The sequence below is a fragment of the Trichomonas vaginalis genome, chromosome III, assembly GCF_026262505.1.
Source record: "Trichomonas vaginalis G3 chromosome III, whole genome shotgun sequence".
NCBI lineage: Eukaryota > Parabasalia > Trichomonadida > Trichomonadidae > Trichomonas > Trichomonas vaginalis.
The window spans coordinates 6,466,903-6,492,098 of NC_067205.1; the positions used below are offsets into that span (position 1 = coordinate 6,466,903).

At 33.3% G+C, this 25,196-nt stretch overlaps 10 protein-coding genes and 3 pseudogenes across 13 annotated transcripts, besides 2 other annotated features; 5 read left to right on the forward strand and 8 right to left on the reverse strand.

The window, feature by feature from the left end:
- Positions 1–1,848: 1,848 nt before the first annotated feature.
- On the reverse strand, positions 1,849–3,006 carry TVAGG3_0652830 (glycine-rich protein family; the record flags this gene model as incomplete). The annotated part of the gene is made up of 1 exon (XM_001322014.2): positions 1,849–2,958. One exon carries the CDS (start codon positions 2,956–2,958, stop codon positions 1,849–1,851), a length of 1,110 nt encoding a protein of 369 aa, XP_001322049.1.
- Positions 3,007–3,241: 235 nt separating this feature from the next.
- Positions 3,242–3,476: a mobile genetic element.
- Positions 3,477–3,658: 182 nt separating this feature from the next.
- On the forward strand, positions 3,659–4,765 carry TVAGG3_0652850 (glycine-rich protein family; the record flags this gene model as incomplete). The annotated part of the gene is made up of 1 exon (XM_001322013.1): positions 3,659–4,765. One exon carries the CDS (start codon positions 3,659–3,661, stop codon positions 4,763–4,765), a length of 1,107 nt encoding a protein of 368 aa, XP_001322048.1.
- A 122-nt stretch (positions 4,766–4,887) lies between these two features.
- On the reverse strand, positions 4,888–5,955 carry TVAGG3_0652860 (glycine-rich protein family; the record flags this gene model as incomplete). Its single annotated transcript, XM_001322012.1, has 1 exon — positions 4,888–5,955. One exon carries the CDS (start codon positions 5,953–5,955, stop codon positions 4,888–4,890), a length of 1,068 nt encoding a protein of 355 aa, XP_001322047.1.
- Positions 5,956–6,248: 293 nt separating this feature from the next.
- On the reverse strand, positions 6,249–7,349 carry TVAGG3_0652870 (glycine-rich protein family; the record flags this gene model as incomplete). The annotated part of the gene is made up of 1 exon (XM_001322011.1): positions 6,249–7,349. One exon carries the CDS (start codon positions 7,347–7,349, stop codon positions 6,249–6,251), a length of 1,101 nt encoding a protein of 366 aa, XP_001322046.1.
- An 82-nt stretch (positions 7,350–7,431) lies between these two features.
- Positions 7,432–9,027, reverse strand: TVAGG3_0652880 (glycine-rich protein family; the record flags this gene model as incomplete). Its single annotated transcript, XM_001322010.2, has 1 exon — positions 7,785–8,783. The coding sequence occupies one exon, from the start codon at positions 8,781–8,783 to the stop codon at positions 7,785–7,787; it is 999 nt and encodes a 332-aa protein (XP_001322045.2).
- Positions 9,028–10,263: 1,236 nt separating this feature from the next.
- Positions 10,264–10,950, reverse strand: TVAGG3_0652890 (glycine-rich protein family; the record flags this gene model as incomplete). The annotated part of the gene is made up of 1 exon (XM_001322009.1): positions 10,264–10,950. One exon carries the CDS (start codon positions 10,948–10,950, stop codon positions 10,264–10,266), a length of 687 nt encoding a protein of 228 aa, XP_001322044.1.
- Positions 10,951–12,744: 1,794 nt separating this feature from the next.
- On the reverse strand, positions 12,745–14,114 carry TVAGG3_0652900 (glycine-rich protein family; the record flags this gene model as incomplete). Its single annotated transcript, XM_001322008.2, has 1 exon — positions 12,745–13,851. One exon carries the CDS (start codon positions 13,849–13,851, stop codon positions 12,745–12,747), a length of 1,107 nt encoding a protein of 368 aa, XP_001322043.1.
- A 1,977-nt stretch (positions 14,115–16,091) lies between these two features.
- TVAGG3_0652910 (uncharacterized protein) lies at positions 16,092–16,454 on the forward strand (the record flags this gene model as incomplete). Its single annotated transcript, XM_051241693.1, has 1 exon — positions 16,092–16,454. The coding sequence occupies one exon, from the start codon at positions 16,092–16,094 to the stop codon at positions 16,452–16,454; it is 363 nt and encodes a 120-aa protein (XP_051088280.1).
- Positions 16,455–16,722: 268 nt separating this feature from the next.
- Positions 16,723–17,309, reverse strand: TVAGG3_0652920 (annotated as a pseudogene). Its single transcript has one exon. A coding segment is annotated over exon 1 (587 nt).
- A 711-nt stretch (positions 17,310–18,020) lies between these two features.
- Positions 18,021–25,196: part of a mobile genetic element that runs on past the window's edge.
- On the reverse strand, positions 19,255–20,119 carry TVAGG3_0652940 (annotated as a pseudogene). The gene has a single exon. A coding segment is annotated over exon 1 (865 nt).
- On the forward strand, positions 20,257–20,629 carry TVAGG3_0652950 (annotated as a pseudogene). Its single transcript has one exon. A coding segment is annotated over exon 1 (373 nt).
- TVAGG3_0652960 (uncharacterized protein) lies at positions 20,649–20,801 on the forward strand (the record flags this gene model as incomplete). The annotated part of the gene is made up of 1 exon (XM_051241694.1): positions 20,649–20,801. One exon carries the CDS (start codon positions 20,649–20,651, stop codon positions 20,799–20,801), a length of 153 nt encoding a protein of 50 aa, XP_051088281.1.
- Positions 23,959–24,894, forward strand: TVAGG3_0652970 (organellar and viral DNA polymerase type B; the record flags this gene model as incomplete). The annotated part of the gene is made up of 1 exon (XM_051241695.1): positions 23,959–24,894. One exon carries the CDS (start codon positions 23,959–23,961, stop codon positions 24,892–24,894), a length of 936 nt encoding a protein of 311 aa, XP_051088282.1.

The following is a 25,196-nucleotide window of genomic DNA, read 5'->3' on the forward strand; positions in this document are numbered from 1 at the left end:
AGCAGTTTAATTTACTCGGGATCGCTATTACCACTGCAAAATTGATGTCCAAACGTATTCATTTCATTTGAACGGCTATTATATATACAAAAAATCTTAAATTTAATAAAAAATCTTGATTACTCTGGCAATATTGAAGAATTTGAACTATCAACTGGAACATACTTGTTACAGTTATGGGGTGCACAAGGCGGTTTCAGATCCAAACCTGAATCTGGTCTTGGAGCATATTCAGAAGCTATTATTAATGTTACTTCGTTAACCAGATTTTATGCATATGTTGGCAAACAAGGTATATGCAGTGAATCCATAATTTACGGCCACAAAAAATTTGGCAGTGGCTCAAATTGCATTGGATCTAGGCGTCAATACTCATGTATCGGCGGTGAAGCAACATTGATTGCATATGATATTAACTTTGATAATATAATCATTGCAGCAGGTGCAGGTGGCGGCGCTGGATACTATGATGATTCAGGTGGTGAGTGTCCGAGCGGTTTTGGTGGTCCATTCGCAGAGGATGGCTATGCATACGGCAGTTGGTACACTAGTGAACTAATAAAGAGAGCTCGTGGAAAAGGAGCTACTTCAGAAGCCCCAGGATATGGAGGAGAATATTTCATACCCAATAACCCTGATAATTGTCTCGCAAATAGTGGACAAATAATAAGAGGGGGTGACGCATGTTGTACACAATCGGGCTCGCCTGGGGGCGGAGGTGCTGGATATTTCGGCGGCGGTGGTGGTGCTGACATTTCTGGCGGCGGTGGGGGAAGTAGCTATGCTCATCCAAGTTTGATGAATGTTAATTTACTTGGCGGCAATAAATTTTTTCCTGACCCTTTAAATGAACAAATCGCAATCAAAGGTAAAAAAGGAAATGGATTTATAAAAATTTCTGAATCAAATCCATACACATTTGTAAAGTTTTCTCAAAGTTGTAATCCAGCTCTGATCAAATACTCATGTATCATCTTCAAACAAATGAGATACCTTATCGGACTTGGATTTTATATCTTGTTAGATTAAACTTTTTTTATATATTTAATGGAATAAAGGACATATGATGACATACGCAAATTGATGAAAATGGTTCAAAGAGTAGTGACACAAAATAATTATCAAAAAAAAATCTCCAAGCAAATCACCAATGATGATTTGTAATTTCCTAAAACCAACTGCTTCCAGAACCTGATACATCTCTAGCTTGTAATATTTGTTTACATCATTTGGATTACAAGCTTTGAAATAATAACAATAATAAAATTCATTTTTATTTTAATGATATTACTTCTATTTTATATTACTAACAAATTATTATTATAAATGGGGTTTTCCTACAAGTGCAAAAAATGCGCAAAAACGATTATTTTACATTCAATTTGCGCATTATTTGTGCGTTTAAAAATCTATCCGCGTAAAGTAGTCAAAAGATGTAAGCATTTTTTCTTTAATATATTTTGCATATGCAATTGTGGCTATACTTTATAAATGATTTTGATTATTTATAATAGTCAACTCCAAACTTTTTCAAATGCGCAAAATATGCACCCCATGTAAAACCCATTTTTAACAAAAACAAATGAACAATGTAGTCTGTACATACAGATGTTGATTTACATGGATACTCAAAAAAAAACATTTTTGACCAATACACTTAACATTTTATTTTGATTCTGGTACAGATTCATTTAATAGTTCATATGAAATCATATATAATTCATGATGGATTTATATTCCGTTAGATTCTTTTTAGAATATGACTTTTAATCTTTTGGATATTGTTGATTTGAACTTTGCAAACTCATAGTTATAATTAATTAGTAAAAACTATCAAAATTAAATTTTTTAAACTGCAGAAAATATTACAAGGAATAAATAAAGATTCAAATTAAATGATTGCCGACAAATGCATGATAATAAAATACCGTTATTAATAATTGTTATTATTAATCTGCCGTTTCCTTCCCAAATACCTGACATATGAATAACTTCGTCAAATAAATATTCAGAGTTGAGGTCAAATGCATATGGTTTAGAATCAATAAAATTATAAAATTCATTATATGCAGATATATTTCCTTTAGGTATTATAGCGCCTTTGGTCAGTGCGAATGAAGAACCTCCACCTGCACCTGCGGTGCCATACTGCCCAGAGAATCCTCCAAACCATCCACCACCAGCACCGCCAATATCTGCATTATTACTCATACGAATAGCATCAGAATTATTGGCTTGGCCAAATCTAGCAGCTTCTCCTTGTCCAAAAGAAAATCCAAATGTGGAATTTGCCAAAAGTGTGGATATTAATACACCATCATTGAACCATCCTTGTGCAATCAAGTCTCCTCCTGCACCACCACTTCCATCATCTGAGTTACTGTCATCACAGCCACCTCCAGCACCGCTCACGAGAACACGATGCCAGAGATCGTTTTCAAGAAATTTGACAGCGGTTTGGCCGCCTCCGCTCCCTGTTCCTAAATAATGGTTAGAAGAGCTTCCTCCGCCACCGTATCCACCTGGTTGCATGTTTTCTTTCTTAAAACACCATTCAGTTGCTGAAGCATCAGATTTTTTGCCAAAAATTCCCCTGCCACCGATTGTCGCGTATGCAGTGAGGTGTTGTTTTAATGTAATTTTAGCAGATAGGTATCCGCCTGCACCACCAAGACTATTGCTGTTGAAACAATCAGTGTTACCACCTAGAAGAGAAACAATCTTTGATGGAATGCAATTTTTATTTCCATCTCTATAGGAAGAGACTTTGTTTCGTGCAGAACCTCCACTTGCTCCATATAAATCAAATTTGTATGTTCCTGGAGATAAACGAATGATGTAATCAGTACAAACATAACTTGAATTACAAGGATAATCAAAGATATATTTCTTTCCTTGATTTGTAACATTTGGGGCTGCTCCATCTATTGATTTATTCTCAAGTTCTGGTGGATTCATTCATTTTTCTTAAGTTAAGAAGTAATCTGTTGTAATTAAAATAAGGTTAATATTTACCATAATGACGATATATCATAAACAAAAAGCACTTTTAAGATTAATTCCTTGAAGTAAGCTTGTCCAGAATCTCCAAAATGCCTGGAACATGGGTAACTTTTTCAATAAGAAATTTTGAACTCCTCCAGCACCATTATTATATAATAGTTCATATGAAATCACACTTTATTCTGAATGATATTTTTTATATCGGAAAGACTCAATTGAAAGATTGAAATAATTTAAGGGTCCACGGTACATTTTCAATACTATTCAAAAATTGAATGCTAAAATGAGAATTATCGGTATCGTCTTCAACTTGAATCGATTTTTTGGAGATTCCTGGTTAATGAAATCCAAAAAATATTTTAAAAAATAGTATATAAATATGATATCAAATCAGAGTATATAAATAGATATGGGCCTTGCCATATAAATTTTGAACATTAACAATATCTTTCGCTTGGCCGGACCGTGGACCCTTAACAGTTTTAATCAGAATTTATAACAATGATTAACAGATGTTTTACTTCATGTTAAACCAATTGGTATGATAAGCAGAATATTTTATATTATTGAATGAGACAATAATATTTTGAATTTTCAATTTTTAAGGTTAATTTTTTTATTAATGTGAAATGATATCATTGTTCAGTAATAATTCATGATTTCATATGAACTCGTAAATAAAACGGGTGTTAGTGCTAATGTGAATGTATTGCAATCTGGAAATCAATATATTTTCGATTATCCCTGTAAATCCACATCTGAATGTACAGACTATTTTGTTCATCTTCCACGTGGTACATACAAATTTGAATTATTTGGCTCCAGTGGTGGTAGTTCTAAAGGTCATGTCTCATCATATAGATATTCACAAACAAATTGCATTTCACCATTATTAGTTAAATTGTATGGTGGCAATGTTGATTGTTATCTAAATAACAGTATTGGTGGTGCAGGCGGCTATCTTTCTGCACAAATTTCTCTTCAATCTCCTGTTCAAGCTTTCTTCACTCTTGTAGGTCGAGGTATCTTTGGTCATAAAACAGATAATCCTTGTAGCCCATCTAGTTTTGAAAAGGGCAATATGCAACCAGGTGGCTATGGTGGTGGTGGAAGTTCATCAGACCATCCATATGGGACAGGGTGTGGAGGTGGCCAAACCGCCGTCAAATTTCAATATAATGATCTTTGGCATCGTGTTCTCGTTAGTGGTGCAGGAGGTGGCTGTGATGACAATACAGATGATGACGGCAGCGGTGGTTCAGGCGGAAATCTTACGGCACAAAGTTGGTTTTACAACGGAGAACTCACCAATTCATATTATGCAAATTCCACATTCGGTTTTTCATTTGGTCAAGGTGAAGCCGCTCGCTATGATGATGCTAACAATTCAATATCTGTAAAAGTTAGTCAACGTGTAGATATTGGAGGTGCTGGTGGTGGATGGTTTGGAGTATTTTCTTCTCAATCAGGTCAAGGAGGTGCAGGAGGAGGATCATCATGGGCATTAACAAAAGATGCAGTTATTCCAAAAGGAAACATTGATTCATATAATGAATTTTATTACAAATTAGATTCTAAACCATATGCATTTGATCTTAATTCAGAATATCTCTTTGATCATGTTATTCACGTTCCTGGCATCTGGGAAGGCAACGGCAAAATCATACTCACAATCATATCTAATAACTTAATTCAATCCTGCATATGTAAAATTAACATTATCAACTCATTAACACTTTATTTCCAAATATTTATCCTTTAAAAAAGTAATTATAATTTATTCTGACAACATAGAGTTTCCAGATTTTTTATTGAAATTTATGAAGAAATTAAAATTACAATAAAAATTGAAGAATAATAAAAATGATATTGGTTTATACATGATTAAATATAACACATGTCAAGTATTGAAATGATAATGCGGCCATTTCCTTCCCAAATACCCGGTACATGTATTACATCTTGAAAAAGATATTCTGAGTTATGATCAAATGCATAAGGTTTAGAGTCGATAAATTTGTAGAATTCATCATAAGATTCGATATTTCCGATAGGAATGAAGGCATCTTTTGTCAATGCCCATGATGATCCTCCTCCTGATCCAGAAGACCCATCTTGGGAAGAGAAACCACCAAACCAACCTCCTCCAGCACCTGCAATATCAAATTTTCCTGCATTCTGGACAGATCTATTGTTTAGGGCTGTAGTGTATCGAGCAGCTTCTCCTTGACCGAATGCAAATCCGAAAGAAGAATTTGCTAAATGAGAACTCTTAAGTTCACTGAAGCGAAACCAACCTTGAGCAGTTAAATTTCCTCCAGAACCACCACTACCGTCATCTGTTGCATTGTCATCACTTCCACCTCCACCACCGCTCACCAAAACTCGGTGCCAAAGGTCATTTTCAAGAAATTTGACGGCGGTTTGACCACCTCCACTACCTGAACCATAGATCAATGTAGATGATTCATCAATACCAAAATAATTAGAAGAACTTCCACCACCACCATATCCACCAGGTTGCATATTGTCTTTCTCAAAATTTTGTTCTTCAGTCATTGTACCTGGTTTGTAGCCAAAAACACCTTTTCCTCCAAGGGTAAAATAAGTTGGAATAGGATGGTTTAGGCGAATAACGGCTGATAGATAACCTCCTGCTCCACCAATACTATTCTCTTGGAAACATTCCGTATTACCATGAAAAAGCTTGACAATGTCATCCGGAATACAAATTTTATTTTTATCTCTGTAAGAAGAGACATTCCCACGAGAACTGCCTCCACTAGCACCATATAGTTCAAATTTATATGTTCCACGAGGCATATGAACAATGTAGTCAGTACAATGTGATGAATTTTCACAAGGATAATCAAAAATTAATTGATTATCCTTTACAAATACTTTCTCTTTTGCATTTACATCCTGCTTGGATATTAGTTCATATGAAATCATAACAACTTTCGAATATTTCCATTAATCCGAAAATTTTAGAATATTTACATCGCTATTGTCTTTCACAAATTTTAAGGTTAAAATCGCATTGAATCTTGACATAATTTTAGAGTGATTTAGATATGCAAAGACTAGAGTTAGATATGCAAACATAATAATGCAAGACTAGAAACAAATCTAATGAAAATATTAACGAGCTTTCTCTTACATTTTTTCCCTACTTGAAGGATTTGTTATGCATACATTAGATATGAATGAAATGTCAAATTATTAAATTTCTAGATTTATTTATTTTATATTAAATTAAAAATTAAAATTTCTATATAATTAATATTGTAATATCGAAAACAAGACTGGATTACACAGGACTGAAGTATTGTAATCACAGCTCTTCCATTTCCTTCCCATATTCCAGGCATATGTATTATTTTCTCAAACAAATACTCAGAGTTGATATTAAAAGCGTAAGGTTTCGAATCAATCTTAGTGTAAAACTCATCGTAAGCGGAGATGTTGCCAGGAGGAATGACTGTATCTTTAGTGAGAGCAAAAGAAGATCCTCCACCAGCTCCTGCGTAACCAGATTGACTTGCAAATCCTCCAAACCAATCTCCACCAGCGCCGGCATTATCTTCATTACGACTACTTAGAACAGCATAAGGATTGATTCTATTTCCATAACGAGCAGCTTCTCCTTGGCCAAAAGAAAATCCAAATGTAGAATTGGCCAGTAGTGTACCTACATAATTACCATTGTCGAACCAGCCTTGTGCAGTAATATTTCCTCCTGCACCGCCACTGCCATCATCTGTTTCACTGTCGTCACAACCTCCCCCAGCACCACTCACAAGAACTCGATGCCATAGATCATTTTCATGAAATTTGACAGCCGTTTGGCCACCTCCGCTCCCTGTCCCTCTCACATAGTTTGCGGAGCTTCCTCCTCCACCATACCCTCCAGGTTGCATGTTTTCTTTCTTAAAACAATTTTTGGTGGCCGATTCATCACTTTTCTTCCCATAAACACCTCTACCTCCGATGGTCAGAAAAGTTGTTATTGGAGATTGTAGTTTGAGGGTGGCAGATAAATAACCTCCTGCGCCACCAATACTATCCTTTTGAAAGCACTCAGCGTTGCCATGGAATATTTCAACAATGTTGCTTAATATACAATTTTTATTTTTATCTCTGTAAGATGAGACCCTACCTCGAACACTTCCCCCACTGGCACCATATAATTCGAATTGGTATGTACCTCGTGGTAATTTAACAACATACTTCGTGCAAAATGATGTATTCTCACAAGGATAATCAAAAATGTATTGATTCCCATTTACAGATACATTTTCATTTGCAACCACACCATCTTTTTGTAATAACTCATATGAAATCATGCTTTAATTTGCATGACATCAGAGTTTTCAAATTTTTTATAAAAAGAAATTTGGAACCTTAATCTGAAAAAGCAGTTAAATTCGATAGGATAAAGAAACACATTATTTTAATAAATTCATTTAAGTTTAAATTATTAAAATGTAGCAATAATCTAGGAAGTAATCACGATATCATGATCCATAATAAAAATATACTACAAATTTTTTCTGAGCTTTTCTCAGAAAAATTGTTTGGAGTATATTTGAATACAAATCACTTCAAATTGTTTTGGGCACTATGATTTCACTGAAAAACGGACCCAAAAAATTTGAATTGATGTGTATTTATATTTAAAGCTACTATTCAATAAGACTCATTTTGTAGCATGAAAAAAAGTTATTTAATATCAATTAGAAATAAAACATTAAATAGCTTGGATCATGTCATTAAATAAATCAAATTAAATAAATCATTTGGATATGAATAACATCTTTGAAGAGGAATTCTGAGTTTAAATTAAATGAATACGGTTTAGAATCAATTAAATTATAAAACTCATCATAAGCAGAAATATTTCCTTGAGGAATAATAGCATCTTTTGTCAATGCAAATGAAGAACCACCGCCTGCACCTCCCGATCCAGACTGAGAAGAAAATCCTCCAAACCATCCTCCACCTGCACCTCCAATATCTGTATTAGTGCTTGTAGGTACAGCATGAGGATGTTTAGTACTTCCATAACGAGCAGCTTCTCCTTGACCAAATGAAAACCCGAATGTGGAATTTGCCAAATAATTTTCGACATAATTTCCGTTAAAGAACCAACCTTGTGCAACAAGATTTCCACCTGCGCCACCACTTCCATCATCTGCATTGTAGTCATCACATCCACCACCAGCACCACTCACTAAAACGCGATGCCAAAGATCATTCTCAATAAATTTGACAGTGGTTTGGCCGCCTCCACTCCCTGTTCCTCTAAAATAATTGGAAGAACTTCCTCCACCACCATACCCACCTGGTTGCATATTTTCTTTCTGGAAATTTTCTTCTTCAGTCATATAACCTGGTTTGTAGCCGAAGACACCTTTACCACCGATGGTAAAATATGACAGGGTAGGATGCTTAAGAGTGATAGTACCTGATAAATATCCACCAGCACCGCCGATACTATCTTGCTGAATGCATTCAGTGTTACCATGCATGAGTCTTACAGTTTCTTCTGAAATACAACTTTTGTTTTCATATCTATATGATGAAACTTTCCCTCTTGCACTACCGCCACTTGCACCATACAATTCAAATTTGTATGTGCCTCGTGGTAATCTAACAACATAGTCTGTGCAAATTGATGTATCATCACAAGGAAAATCAAAAATATATTGACGTCCATTGATACTTACATTCTTACTTGCATTTACATCAGATTTTTGCTGTAATTCATACGAAATCATGCTTTATTTTGCATGATTTTTTTTTTTGAAAATTTCCATCATCTATATTTTTAAATGATTGGTGTAGGTATCGATCTTGGTACTACATTTTCAAGCATTGCATTCCTCGAAAATGAGACGCAACCAAATGTTGTTGTGATAGATGAAACGTTAGGGTTGTTAGATTCCCGACGATAGGTGTCTTGGAAGATTTGCCTGGTGTCATCATAGTGTCTTTATATCAAAAATTTTATTTTGGAGTTAGTTTTATTGATTTTTCAATAAAAAACATTTCTAAAACAAGAAAATAAAACGATAAAATATTTATATTTTATATAAGGATCTTATATATTTAAAATAAATATCATTTTATTTTTTTCATTGGTGTCTGTCAAACCATAATACACTATTCAAAAATTCAATGTGTCTTGCGGTTTCAAAAGACACCTTCAAATTGAACGATAGCACAGACACTATTGAATTTTACACATTTTATTTAGTTTTTACCCTTTTTATTTTTAAGAATTAATGACTGAAACAGCCGTTTTGCTATGACCTCAATCACTTTTATTTATTATTTTAAATATTATTTAATTTTATTATTTGAATAGGCCAACTTATATTTGAGAAGCTCAATTTGAGACCACTTAATACATTGAAATATCATAAATATTGAAATATTAAAAAGTGTATTTCAAAATATTGAAATTATAAAAATTTATAATACTGAAATTGAGACAAATTAATAAATTCAATGTGTTTTTTGAAATAACTCTCAAATATTATTTTTTTGTTTATTTAATGATGAATAAATATGATTGCTTTAGTCAATCATAAAAACTAATTTAAGTTTAAAATAATGAAAGGATAATTTGATCGTTTTTTAAAATACAATTATTTTTGATGATTTGCAAGAATCTTTGAAAAGAATATAATATAGGTTCTATTTTTGTAAAATTTATCCAAATCATGTATTACATAAATTACGATTAAAACGATGAAAGAACCAAAAAGTGTGTTTTGTGTTTTGTTGTTGCGTGTTGGATGCGGGATCCTGTTATTTCCGAAATCGACAAAAAATTTGGAAATTTAATTTCCGAAATCGAAATTATATTAATGTTTTTAATATTCTTATATCAAAAGGATTAAAGTTCATTAAGAGAAAAACAATTCTTCTTCTTCAATCTATTGGCGCATTTATTTCTACACGCCAATAAGGAAGGGAAAATTATAAGACACCATGGTGTCTTCAAAACGCTAATTTTTGATATTTTTAACAACCCTACTGAGGATTTTGGGAAAAAGTTTTTACATGAACATGTGTATATTATATGAAGTATATTGATAAGGTAAAAATCAAATTTTATTGCATATTCATCGAGAAAATAAACTAACGAATCCCTCAAAATTGAGAGGGTAATCCTCCTCCTCTCAAATAAACGTACATACGGGTGCACCCTTAAATCATTGTTAAAATGCTAAAATATTAATTTAGATATAATTATGTTATTATATATTCTAAAATTACAGCAAAATTGAAATGTATTTGAGACATGATTTTACATGACACAAAGAATTTTGTATCAAGAATTGTAATAATAAGTCGTCCGTTCCCTGTCCAGATTCCAGGCATATGTTCAACTTCTGTGAAAAGATATTCACTATGCAAATCAAATGCATATGGTTTGGAATCAATTAAATTATAAAATTCATCTGATGCAGTAATATTTCCTTGAGGGATAATTGCATCTTTCGTCAATGCAAATGAAGATCCTCCTGAAGCACCTGAATAACCGTTTTGAGCAGAAAAACCGCCAAACCACCCACCACCAGCACCAGCTATATCAGTATTTGAGCTACTCTTAACGGATAGAGAGTTATTTGGTGGTGGTTGTCCAAATCTGGCAGCTTCTCCTTGGCCAAAAGAAAATCCAAATGTTGAATTTGCAAGATACGAGTTACTCATGACAGAATTTGCAAACCAACCTTGTGCAGTTAAATTTCCTCCTGCACCACCACTGCCATCATCTGATTGACTATCATCACAACCACCACCAGCACCGCTCACAAGAACACGATGCCATAGATCGTTTTCATGAAATTTGACAGCGGTTTGACCACCTCCACTCCCCGATCCAGATGGAAAGTTAGCAGAGCTTCCTCCTCCACCATATCCACCTGGTTGCATATTTGCTTTCTCAAAGCAATCTTTTGTTTCGCGGTTATTTGTTTTATGTCCAAATGAACCTTTGCCTCCGATTGTTGCAAATGATGTCAAAGAGTGCTGAATGAATATTTTTCCTGAAAGGTAGCCGCCAGCGCCACCAAGACTATAACTTTGGAAGCACTCTGCATTGCCCCCAAGAAGGGAAACAATTTGCGATGGAATGCAATTTCGGTTTTCATCTCGATAGGATGAGACTTTGCCTCTGGATGACCCACCACTTGCACCATATAATTCAAATTTGTATGTCCCTGGAGACAAGTGTATAATATAGTCTGTACAAACAGACGTTGAATTGCAAGGATAATCAAAAATATACTTTCGATCATTATGTGTAACATTAATAGCTGCTCCAGATAAAGATTTATCTTCTAATTCATAAGAAATCAATCATTCGAAATCGAATTTTTCGAAAATATATAATTATGGCAAAATTAAACAAGCATAAATACAACTATCTAGCAAACCATTTATAAAATAAAACTTTTATTTATTTGATGTTAATGTAACCTAGTTTAGATAAGCATCTATCAAGAATCAGAGACACCCATCACCTTCGTATTATATGGATCAGATAATATCCAAATTGGTGATGGGATCAATCCATGTATCTCTAAAAGTTACAGAGGAGAATTAACAATTCCTTCATCAATTGACTCTAAACCGGTTACTATCCTTGGAAATAATTCATTCAATGGATGTACTCTTTCTATGTTAATACTACCAAAAAGTCTTACAACAATTGGAAAGTATTGTTTCAATAGTTTTACAATCAACGAATTATACATTCCTGAAGCAGTAACAACAATAAAAGGTCAAGCATTTACATACTCAAACATACAATTTGTTAATTTTTCATCTTGTAAATTTCAATATTTCACCGATAGCTATCATTTTTTCTTTTCAACGGCGGAACATGTTATATTACCTGAAACACTGATAAGAATTCCAACCCACATGTTTTATTATACGAGATTGAAAAATATCACGTTACCTCAGGCATTGGAAACCATAGATAGTGGTGCTTTTGTCTTCTGTCTTTACCTTGAAGAATTCTTTTCTAATAGTCCTAACTTTGTAGTAAAAAATAAAGTTTTATATAATAGCGATTTTACTGTATTAGTTGGATATCCATCAAATTGTTATGAAGACATTCTTGATACTGTAACAGAAATATCATCTGCACGAGGATTTAGTTCATCATCATTTACTCGTTTTACAATGAGGCAAACAATATCAAAAATTGGTCCATATATATTTAGAGGATGCCAAAACCTTGAGTATGCTGATATAAGTGCATTTCAAGTTAATAGATTATATGATGCAACTTTTTATTCATGTAATAAACTTAAAATATTAATATTACCATCAACAATTCAAACAATAGAACAGTATGCATTTTCAGGTATCGCAGCAAAATTTATTGTTTTGCCATTTAGTTTAAAATCTGTTAGTTATTATTTCCTTGATGGAAGTTATTTCGATGATATCTATTACTGTGGTCCAACTGCAATAAATGCACAAGTTGGTTCATCAAAATCTGTTCGAATACATGTTTCTTCAAATTATCCACCTGATTCAACTCAGTTTTTAAAAAAGGTCATTACGGATCGAAACTTTTCTTGTATAACTGATTTATATGATCCTCCTAAATGTTCCTGCAACCATAACTTTTTAGGAAATCTAATGACTTCTTTTTTATATGTTATCATATTAATATGACTAAAAAATATCTAAATATTGTGTATTATATAAATTTTATGATTCAATCAATCCAAATATTAATGTTGGATTGAAGTAGATTGGAGAAATGATATTACAAGATATAAATAATTTTGAGTCAAGAATTGTAATAATAAGTCGTCCGTTGCCTTCCCAAATACCAGGGATATGAATAACATCTTTGAAGAGGAATTCTGAGTTTAAATTAAATGAATACGGTTTAGAATCAATTAAATTATAAAACTCATCATAAGCAGAAATATTTCCTTGAGGAATAATAGCATCTTTTGTCAATGCAAATGAAGAACCACCGCCTGCACCTCCCGATCCAGACTGAGAAGAAAATCCTCCAAACCATCCTCCACCTGCACCTCCAATATCTGTATTAGTGCTTGTAGGTACAGCATGAGGATGTTTAGTACTTCCATAACGAGCAGCTTCTCCTTGACCAAATGAAAACCCGAATGTGGAATTTGCCAAATAATTTTCGACATAATTTCCGTTAAAGAACCAACCTTGTGCAACAAGATTTCCACCTGCGCCACCACTTCCATCATCTGGATAGTTATCATCACATCCACCACCAGCACCGCTCACAAGAACGCGATGCCAAAGATCATTCTCAATAAATTTGACAGTGGTTTGGCCGCCTCCACTCCCTGTTCCTCTAAAATAATTGGAAGAACTTCCTCCACCACCATACCCACCTGGTTGCATATTTTCTTTCTGGAAATTTTCTTCTTCAGTCATATAACCTGGTTTGTAGCCGAAGACACCTTTACCACCGATGGTAAAATACGACAGGGTAGGATGCTTAAGAGTGATAGTACCTGATAAATATCCACCAGCACCGCCGATACTATCTTGCTGAATGCATTCAGTGTTACCATGCATGAGTCTTACAGTTTCTTCTGAAATACAACTTTTGTTTTCATATCTATATGATGAAACTTTCCCTCTTGCACTACCGCCACTTGCACCATACAATTCAAATTTGTATGTGCCTCGTGGTAATCTAACAACATAGTCTGTGCAAATTGATGTATCATCACAAGGAAAATCAAAAATATATTGACGTCCATTGATACTTACATTCTTACTTGCATTTACATCAGATTTTTGCTGTAATTCATACGAAATCATGCTTTATTTTGCATGATTTTTTTTTTGAAAATTTCCATCATCTATATTTTTAAATGATTGGTGTAGGTATCGATCTTGGTACTACATTTTCAAGCATTGCATTCCTCGAAAATGAGACGCAACCAAATGTTGTTGTGATAGATGAAACGTTAGGGTTGTTAGATTCCCGACGATAGGTGTCTTGGAAGATTTGCCTGGTGTCATCATAGTGTCTTTATATCAAAAATTTTATTTTGGAGTTAGTTTTATTGATTTTTCAATAAAAAACATTTCTAAAACAAGAAAATAAAACGATAAAATATTTATATTTTATATAAGGATCTTATATATTTAAAATAAATATCATTTTATTTTTTTCATTGGTGTCTGTCAAACCATAATACACTATTCAAAAATTCAATGTGTCTTGCGGTTTCAAAAGACACCTTCAAATTGAACGATAGCACAGACACTATTGAATTTTACACATTTTATTTAGTTTTTACCCTTTTTATTTTTAAGAATTAATGACTGAAACAGCCGTTTTGCTATGACCTCAATCACTTTTATTTATTATTTTAAATATTATTTAATTTTATTATTTGAATAGGCCAACTTATATTTGAGAAGCTCAATTTGAGACCACTTAATACATTGAAATATCATAAATATTGAAATATTAAAAAGTGTATTTCAAAATATTGAAATTATAAAAATTTATAATACTGAAATTGAGACAAATTAATAAATTCAATGTGTTTTTTGAAATAACTCTCAAATATTATTTTTTTGTTTATTTAATGATGAATAAATATGATTGCTTTAGTCAATCATAAAAACTAATTTAAGTTTAAAATAATGAAAGGATAATTTGATCGTTTTTTAAAATACAATTATTTTTGATGATTTGCAAGAATCTTTGAAAAGAATATAATATAGGTTCTATTTTTGTAAAATTTATCCAAATCATGTATTACATAAATTACGATTAAAACGATGAAAGAACCAAAAAGTGTGTTTTATGTTTTGTTGTTGCGTGTAAAAAAAAAAAAAAAAGGTAGTGGGGCTTCCAGGGGCTGCGCCCCTTCTAGCCCTAAGAATTTTGCCCAAGACCCAAGAGGAGGACCGAACCCCAGCCGACCAGCCGGTGACAAAACCAAAACCGTTGTTATTTACATCATATTAATAGTGTCACTTTTTAAATGTCACTTTTTGTGTCACTTTTCACAAATTATATATGTTTTCATGTTTTGTCACTTTTCTGTCACTTTTCGGGTAAAAACATTTTTATTATTATATATAAATGAATTTTACAAAACCGCCGTTACCGTTCTTTGGAAATAAGAGTAGATGTAAAGATATTATATTGAGAGAACTTAAGAAACTACCGAATGGTCTAACATTTGTAGATTTGTTCGGTGGAAGTTTCTATATATCCCATTTATGTCATACCGTATTTCCTGACTCAAAGATTATATGCAATGACTTCGACAACTATATGAACCGTCTCAAACATATACCAGATACAAACAATATATTGAAAGAGTTAAAAGAAAAGATACCTATAGGTAAGATGGAACGTATACCATTAGATAAGAAAAATATTGTGAGAGAGGTTTTGAAAAAAGCAGAATATATAGACTGGAATAGTATATCTGCTAGACTATTATATAGTGGTGCTATAAGAGTTCATGACATTGAAACACTTATGTCAAAAGTTTTATATCTTAACTATACAAATGTTTTCAAAGAGGACATAGAAAAATATATTGAGGGTATAGAGTTTGTGAGATGTCATTGGACAGAGTTGTATGAAAAATATAAAGACAAGGAAAATGTTTTCTTTATAGTGGACCAGCCGTTCTATAACACATGGGATTTTCAATACCAAGTAGACTGGACTTTGAGAGACTCTTTAGAAACTTTAGACGTTTTACATAACCATCCATGCTTTTACTTTACATCCGATAAAAGTGGTTTGGAAACCGTTATGAGATGGTTAGAGGACATACATGACTATGAGTTTAGATATGACAAGATAGAATATGAGAGAGGTCCTATAAACCGGAGAAAGTGTCACAATAACGAAATTTTATTAGTAAGTAAATGTGGTTTGAAATAGGACTACTTGTTTTAGGTTTTTTCCATTGTGTCATTTATTTCTTTGACGTGGCAGAAAGATATAGAGAATATGAAGATGAACCAATGCCTGCAAATGTTCAGTATATGTACTCGTAAGAGATATTTTTATCTAATATTAAATGGACGCACAGAACTTAGCGAATGCACAGCAACCTGGACAACCAAACCCAGAGAATATTCCAAATGAAGTTAGAATACAAACTGCAATGGCAAACTATGGTCAAGTGCCAACAGATGTACAAATGCAAACTGCCATGTCAAATGACGCTGCGTTAGGTTTGCCACCATGGTATGCAAATATGAGATGGAAAGAGTTTTATACAAACCCTGAAGTGGGATATAAACAACTTTATGCAGATGACGCGAACACAGGAGTTGACCCAGAATATGTTTTCTACCAGAGGAGAAACAGAATGTATGAGCTCCAGTTAAAGAATGCTATGGAACTCAACAGGAAACGTAAGAGACTAGGCGGACATTAGATTTTTACACGTAGTAAAATGGGTTTCTTCAGTAAGATAGGAAACTTCTTTCGAAATGTTGGAAGAGGTATATGGAATGGAATAAAATCTGTCGGAAGAGGAATTTGGAACGGTGTCAAAAATATTGGTAAAAGAGTAGGTCAGTTTGTTGGTATTATACCTAAAGACCCTGAACCAGAAGAGCAAGCTCCTGTTATACAACAGCCTGAACCTGCACCACAGTCTAGTTGGCAACCAAATCCAACACCTCAACCGGTATATTAAAAAGTTATATTTTTATCGTTCGATAGTAGTTGTATATGAAACTAAGTTCTAAGTAAAACGCATGGTATAATGGAATTATTCTTTTTCTTCCATCTGTAGTAAACCATACTTGAAAGTCTGAAATACTTCCACTTGGTGGTTCGTATAACTTTGTAGGTTTTTCGTAAAAGTCATTTGCCAAGCATAAGAAAGAGTTTTGGGCGCCAGAAAATGAAGCATGAACAATAATAGCAGCTGGGTCGAAAACATTTTCATATGTTCCATTAGGGTTTTCGACTTCATAATAGTCCGGGTGTACTGGATATGCTGCAGGCTGATTTAACATCCTCATAAATCTATACCATGCCAAGTTGTTATATTTTGTAGAAATATAAACGTTTTCTCCAAGGTCTTCTATTTTATTGATTTTAACAGTTGCATTTTTCCTGTCATAAATAATATCGAGATGGTATTCTCCTTCGTCAATGTTATACTGGTTTGCATATTCGATATAGATATCGTTTATTTTTTCTTGAAAAGCTTGAAGAGTTGTTTCTAAGTTTACAAGCAAACTAACTTGTAAAAGTTTCCCTGTTCAAATTTCTCATACATACGTTTTTCTTTGTTATAGTATCGAACTTCAAAACCGACCGTAAATGGGAAACCATGTATGGCTTCTGAAATGAACTTCATTCTACGAAAGCCAATAGCTTTTGTGACAGATGGGTCTCTTAGCCATCTTAATGGGTAGTCAAAACGATAGCCTTCATGCTTTACGGTCTCTGTCTCAAACTTTTGACCGACATTAGTAAAAAGTTCATCTAATGGTTTAGTTGTAGCAACTCTTGAATTTTCTTTTTCTATTGAAAGCATATTTTATCTAGAATAAAAATGTCGAAAGATATTGCTTCCATAAGAGAAATACAACACAACCGACAACTCATTATGCAAGCTCTAAATAAGAACACAACAAACTTTTCAAACTATTCTAAGATATCTGAGTCATTGAAAGAAGGAAACTTAAAACTGACATTAAACCCAATGACAGATGAGTTTCTATTTCAAGACAAGAAGAACAATACTGTCTGTATAAATCCAACAAAAGGAACTTTAAACGAGAAACCTATAAATGAACTTCTTTTGAAAGCAGATGTTGACAACAAAGCTGACAAAGAATATGTAGACGATGCAATAGCAAAAGAAGAAGAAAGAGCTAACAATGCTTATGCAACAAAAGAACATACTCATCCTGAACTAGCAGACAAAAAATATGTTGACAATAAAATGTCAAGTGAAGTGACAAGAGCTGAAAACGAATATTCTAAAAAGACTCATATACATTCTATATCTGAAATAACAGACTTACAAGAAACCTTAAACAGGAAAAGTGCCGTTGGACATACACATACTATTGCAAATATTACAAACTTACAAGAAACCTTAAACAGGAAAAGTGCCGTTGGACATACACATACATCTTCTGAAATAACAGACTTAAACGTTAGCCTTGAAAATAAAGCAGATAAAACATATGTCAATGAAATATACCAAAGTTTGATAGGAACAAAAAATATTGAAACTATTGTTGGTGACTTTTCTGTCAATGAAGAAAATAAATATTTTAGATGGCAGTTTGTACAGTCCTTAGAAAATGGTACACGGTATAAACTCATTCCGAAAAATAACAATGAAATGTATGTAAGCTATAAAAAGAATGATGGTACACAAGTTAAAGTTCCATTAGACAACAACTGCTACTTAAACTTATATGGAGACGAACAAAAGAAATATTTAAGAGTTTATGAAATGACAGATATGACATTGCCTGACCCAGCTCCAGCACCATATTATTATGACTATGGAGATGACGTCAGAACACCACATGTAGATGAACAAAAGCTAACATTATATTTAGATTATTATAGATATAAAAGATATAATGCAATAGAAAAAACGAGAATAGTATACTATTATGAAGATGACAGAAATAAATATTATAGTCAAGATTTTACCTACCCTGAAAACATAAGATTATATTATAAAAAATATTCTGACACAAACCAGAAGAAACCTGAAATAGTTGCACTATATTTTAAGTTCAAAAGAGACAATCCTATAATGTCTCATATGTTTGATTTAATGAACCCAGTAGGTTCTATTTATACATCTATGGAAGCAAGAGGTCCTCAAGTAATGTTTGGTGTTGGTGCATGGGAACAAATAGTCGACAGGTTTTTGTATTGTGCAAACTCTTCAAAGGAAACAGGTGGAAGTAAAACGATTTCAGGTGAAAATTTACCTGCACACAGTCACTACATAGATTTAAGTACATCTCAAGCAGGTTGGCATAAGCATAGATATTGGGATTGGTCAGCAATGACAAAAGGTAAAGGATATGATGTTAAAGACGACGTTAAGTTTGCTATAAATTGTTACTGGAGTGACACTCAGGGAGAAGGAAACCATACACATTTCGTTTCAGGATATACACAAACAACGGGACAAAGTAAAAATACATGCCACCTTACATGACAGTTTACGCATGGTATAGAATTGCTTAGTCGTCATTTTCAACTTCTTTAGCATATTCGTCAGGAGTTGTCTTATATTTGTTAGGAACTGTCTTTGAAAGTATACCACCTTGAACTTTGACAAGTTTGAAACGAGGTCTGACAATAGTAGTTTTATCTTCTGCTTGCAGTGTGTACATTTTGCCATGTTTGCCTAAAACTTCATAATATTCTCTTGTATACTTTCTTCTATTTTTACGAACACGAATGTGAGTACCTGTCGGGTTCCCATTGTTGTCATAGTCAATAGTATTTTCATATGGGTCGCGTTTAGGTATTTCTATTTTTACTTTGTCACCTTTCTGAAGTTTGAAGCCCGGCATTCTTCTTGTTTGTCTCTTTTGACTAAATTATTAAATATATAGTCTTTCTCTAAGTCAGGGTTGTTTTTCATTTCTTCGGGGAGTGGTTTCCCAAACCTTTTTGTTTACGGTTATTGTAAATATTTAAAACTTGTCTCATCTTTGCCATGGAGAAGTGTCTATATTTGTCGTCATATGACATTTCATTTGCTTCACCACCTTGTGGTTGGTTTAAGTCTCTTAACATTTTTATACAACCGTCAATGACACCAAGAGCAGAATGGTTTTGGTCGACAATGAAATATTGGTTTACATTTTTTGAACGCAGATAGTTTTTTACATCATCTGATTTGAAAGAACTTTCACAGTCAGATGTCAGTTTTGTTGGATGGTATTTGTCAACGAATATTGTCAAAGCTGCTAAGATATCTAAAATAGCTTTGGACTGTAATGGTATGGCTTCACAGTATCTTGTGTTTTGACCAACAAATATTAGCCAGTATGGTGGTCCATCTTCTCTATACCTCGGAATGTTTTCCAAGATATCCATAAACCAAGCATTTGGTGTTGAACTAAAGATTTTTATCATGAGTGCTTTTTTTGTTGCCTTAGAAACATAGGGTCCTTGTTTGATTCGTCATTTTTTAAACCCATAAGAAATGGGTTTATTTGGCGCATTAGCAGGAGTTGCATCCAGATTTTTGCCCGCAGTGGGAACAATAGCCAGAGGTGTATTGGAGTTGGAAGGAAGATTTTGAGTACATTAGGTATACTTAAAGAGAAAGCACAACCTATTATACAAACTGTACAGAAAGGTTGGGATGTAGCACGAGATGCAACAAATCTTATTCCAAATCCTGAAACAAGAGGAAAAGTTCAAGGATGGATGGACAATGTAGGAAGACAAGCAGGAAACTATTATAACAAAGCAAATGACTACTATAACCAAGCAGGACACTATATGGACCAAGGTGAAAGATTCTTTAACAGAGGATATAACCATGCACAACAGTGGGTAAACAATAACCAACCTCAACCGCCTCAAACGTGGGGAATGTAAAGTTTTTTACTGAGATGAAATGAACAATACAGCATTGAGACAAATGGGTTCAAGATGGATTTGTCGGCTTCCAGCAGTTACACCACGTGTTTGTCAAGTTCTTCCTATACCTCAGGAAGTTTTAGACCGACTTAAAAAACCTAAACAACCAGTTGAAAACAAACCAAACTAAAATTTTTTACTGAGATGAAATGACCGAAGAAGTTGAAACGGTAGATTTGACACCACAAACAAAAAGTTCAGAACCATTGTCAAAACCTGTCAAAGAACTTACCGATGAAGAGAAAAATTCAATAATAGAAAGTGCCAGGTCTGGAAATACAAACCCTAACTACAAAGTCACTTTTCATAAAAATGGAACGGCTAGTATCTCAAAAAAGAAACAGACTCTCACAAATAAAATATTGAAGTCTGAAGGAGCTTTCGAGACAACAGATGGAAAAGTTTACTTCACTGACCAACAGTTCATTATAGAACATCTCATTGACTTAGAGTCGAAATATTCTAAACTTTACAACAAACACAAAAAGTTGAAAGGAAAACAAAAACAAATGGCATATGATATTTATGAAGATGTTGACGACACAACTGTTCCTGCAAGTGAAGTAAAGTCAGAGAAACCGAAAAGTGACGAAAAACCGATAGAAGAAGAAAAACCAAAAACTGAAGATAAACCAAAACCAAAGTTTAGTTTGGAAACTAAACCAAGTCAACCTTCATTAGCTGGTATGGGTTGGCGTCAAAGACTTATGGCAGCAGGCGGTTATGTTAAGTAAAGAAAAAAATATTTTTTTATTTTTATTTGAAATGTACGCTGAGTTTGTTAGTGAACCTCAAGTTGAAGGAAACTTGTTTGTTAGATGAGAAATATGAAATGGCATACCATTTTAAAACAATATATTTTTACATATATTAAATGCTTCAGGTTGAAAAACAAAGAACAAAAGTAGTAGATACAAAACCGTTAGACTATATCTTTACAAATGCTGGTAGGACTATTTCAGATGAAGAAATTTCATCCCGAACATACAGGTTTGACTATCCAATTCGTTGGCTTCAAAGTCCTTCAGATGCAAAGGCAATAGGATTTAGAAGAGTTTTGTTTTCAAATAGAACTAACGCATTTATGTTCGCAGTATATTTTCATGGGCAGTATAAAGGTTCTGATGGTCTAATAGACAAATTTGACGAAATGAGAATCTTTACAGTTCGTTCAGACGAAAGTCTTGAGAAAACTCTAAATGACTTTCAAACTCAAATGAACAAATATTATTGGGAATTTCAAGAAAAATACGACTCTTTACTAAATGGAACATACTATCTGAAACTAGAATATGACAAGATGAACTCCACCGTTTCATTTCAAAAGATTGAAATTAACCCTCCAAGAGATACAGAGTTTTTATTTTGGAAAGTAGACAAACGTTCTTGGGCACAATTTCTTCGGTTACTAAACCAGAACGAACCATTACCACCAGATGGTCCATTTAAATTTATACTTCCACCAGCAGATTTGACAGTTTATAGAAACGTGTTTGACCCTCAAAATGTTATGTGTCATGCAAGTTTCAGTTCAAGCAACAATAGTTTTCTATGTATTGGTAAGGACTTTTATGACTTTGCTTCTAAATTCTACGAACCACCTAGTAACAGTTTCTCTGACTTTCAAGTTTGGTTCACAACAAATGGTGTGCAACATATTATTCCATTGTACTATGACTTTTATCTCGAATTGTCTTTCATATATAACTACGAAAAAGTACTGAAAAAGTATTGAATGTGAAGATATTAGAAAATAACATTTTTTCTAACATCGTAGAAAACTCATGAAAACAATTTATTTTTGACACTTTCACAAAAAACATAAAAGCTCTCATCTAATGGCTCGATGTTGTCCATTGTTCTGTTTCAGAACTAGTCTTGTACTTTTTCAGAACAATACTTGTACTGTTTCAGAACAATACTTGTACTTTTTCAGAACAATACTTGTACTGTTTCAGAACAATACTTGTACTTTTTCAGAACAAGACTTGAACTTTTTCAGAACAAATTTCCCGTAAAAGCTCTCAATTTGTGAGAAAAATTTTCTGTTTCAGAACAATATTTGTACTGTTTCAGAACAATATTTGTACTGTTTCAGAACAATATTTGTACTGTTTCAGAACAATACTTGCACTGCTTCAGAACAATATTTGTACTGTTTCAGAACAATATTTGTACTGTTTCAAGACAATACTTGCACTGCTTCAGAACAATATTTGTACTGTTTCAAGACAATACTTGCACTGCTTCAGAACAATATTTATACTGTTTCAAGACAATGTCCGACGTACCACCAACCCAGTCTATTCCCAAACCAAATCGAAGAGAGACCAAGAGTTCGAAGAAGGTCTGAACCGCTTACGCAAAGATTATGCTACAGCCCCTATTGAGAGAAAGTTGTTCCCGGACCCAAAAATAAAGTTTAGGGTAGAAGGTTAGATCTAACACGTTTTCTACCCTCTTGAATTTTCATGAATTTTCATGAATGTTTTGTCATGACTTCTTCGTAAATGTTTTGTCATGACTTCTTCGTAAATGTTTTGTCATGACTTCTTCGTAAATGTTTTGTCATGACTTCTTCGTAAATGTTTTGTCAAGACTTCTTCGTAAATGTTTTGTCAAGACTTCTTCGTAAATGTTTTGTCAAACATGAACGTACATGCTTTGTCATGATTTCATCGTAATGAGTGTAAAGGACCCAAAAATAATGTTTAGGTGAAGTGGTGCGATCTCACCTGTTTTTTCACCTCTTTTTTTCACCTCTTGAATTTTCATGAATTTCCTTAAGATAGAAAAAATAAAGTTAGTTTTATTTTGTATTTTTTTGTATGTAAGATATGATTTCAGGGATTTTTTTGACGAAGTGTCAATGTTCACTTCGTCAAAAAATAACAGTTATCTAATGAAAAAGTGTCATGATTTCATCGTAAATGTTTTGTCAAGACTTCTTCGTACATGCTTTGTCAAGACTTCTTCGTAAATGTTTTGTCAAGACTTCTTCATCGTAATGAGTGTAAAGGACCCAAAAATATAATTTAGGGTAGAAGGTTAGATCTAACCTCCTTTCTACCCTCTTTTCTAACCTCTTGAATTTTCATGACTTCTTCGTAAATGTTTTGTCATGACTTCTTCGTAATGAGTGTAAAGGACCCAAAAATAAAGTTTAGGGTAGAAGGTTAGATCTAACCTCTTTTCTACCCTCTTGAATTTTCATGAATTTTCCCGAAATAAAAAATAAAGTTAGTTTTATTTTTTTTATTTTTTTTATTTTGTATAAAAAAATAAAAATGTCAACAATCGGCACAACAACACTTCAAACAACAGCACCAAACTCGTTAGTCATGAATCCAACATCTATGTTAGTAGAGATGAAAAGCTTCATTCCTTCTTCATATACTTTTGAAACAGAAATCCAGAAGATAAAGCAAGAACTTTTAACAAGTAATTTAGACTGTAGTGCGAAAGATGAAACAAATGAACAGTATCTTTATGAAATGGAGGACATTATTGACCATTTGCCTAAACTACCTGAAATTCAGCAACAAAAACTCACTATTCCCGAATTCGATGAAATAGAAGTCAAAGCAACTGACTCAGTAGAAATAAAGAAGTTCATACGAAAGGTAAACTATGAGTTTCTAGGATTTCATTGCAACCATAAGGTTATGGACAAAGATTGCGACATGGTATATAAGAACATCTCTGACATATATAAATCTGAAGAATTTAAGACCTACGACAACTTTGTTTCGTTAGTTGCTGAATGTGTATGGCAGATAAGAGATAAAGATAGAAGAGGCAAAGTATGGAACAAACAAATAAGACCCGCTATGTTTGAGATGAAGAGAGCAATTGACGCCTTGGTTGTTTTAGCTGGTAAGGTTTCAGAATATAACGCAAAAATGAACCCGCAATGTTCTAAATGTAAAGCAGCAATGAGGAGATATAACTACTCCGTCAAAGAGATAGAAAGAATGAGAAACGACTATGCAGACTTAAAGAAAGAAGTAGAGAAACCAGCAGAAGATAAAATGGACATGTTAGCATTTCTGAACAAAAACTATCCAACTGCTGACGATTTCCTTCTATCTGATGTCAAGAAGAAATATAAAGAAACTTTCGACATTGTTAAAACATTCGATGTACTAAAAGAAGAAATAGAAGCTACAAAACTGTTTAGAGTCTCACGAATTCATAACGTTTACCATGTAAAACGCTTATAAAAAAAAACAGGTTAGAAAAGAGGTTAGATCTAACCATCTACCCTAAAATATATTTTTATTGAATTCCGTATGAAAATTCATGAGTTTTGTGTGTTTTAGACCATGTTAGAAAAAACGTGTTAGAAAACGTGTTAGATCTAACATGCTAACATAAACATTATTTTTGTCTGATTTACGCTCATTACGAAGAAGTCTTGACAAAACATTTACGAAGAAGTCTTGACAAAACATGTACGAAGAAGTCTTGACAAAACATGTACGAAGAAGTCTTGACAAAACATGTACGAAGAAGTCTTGACAAA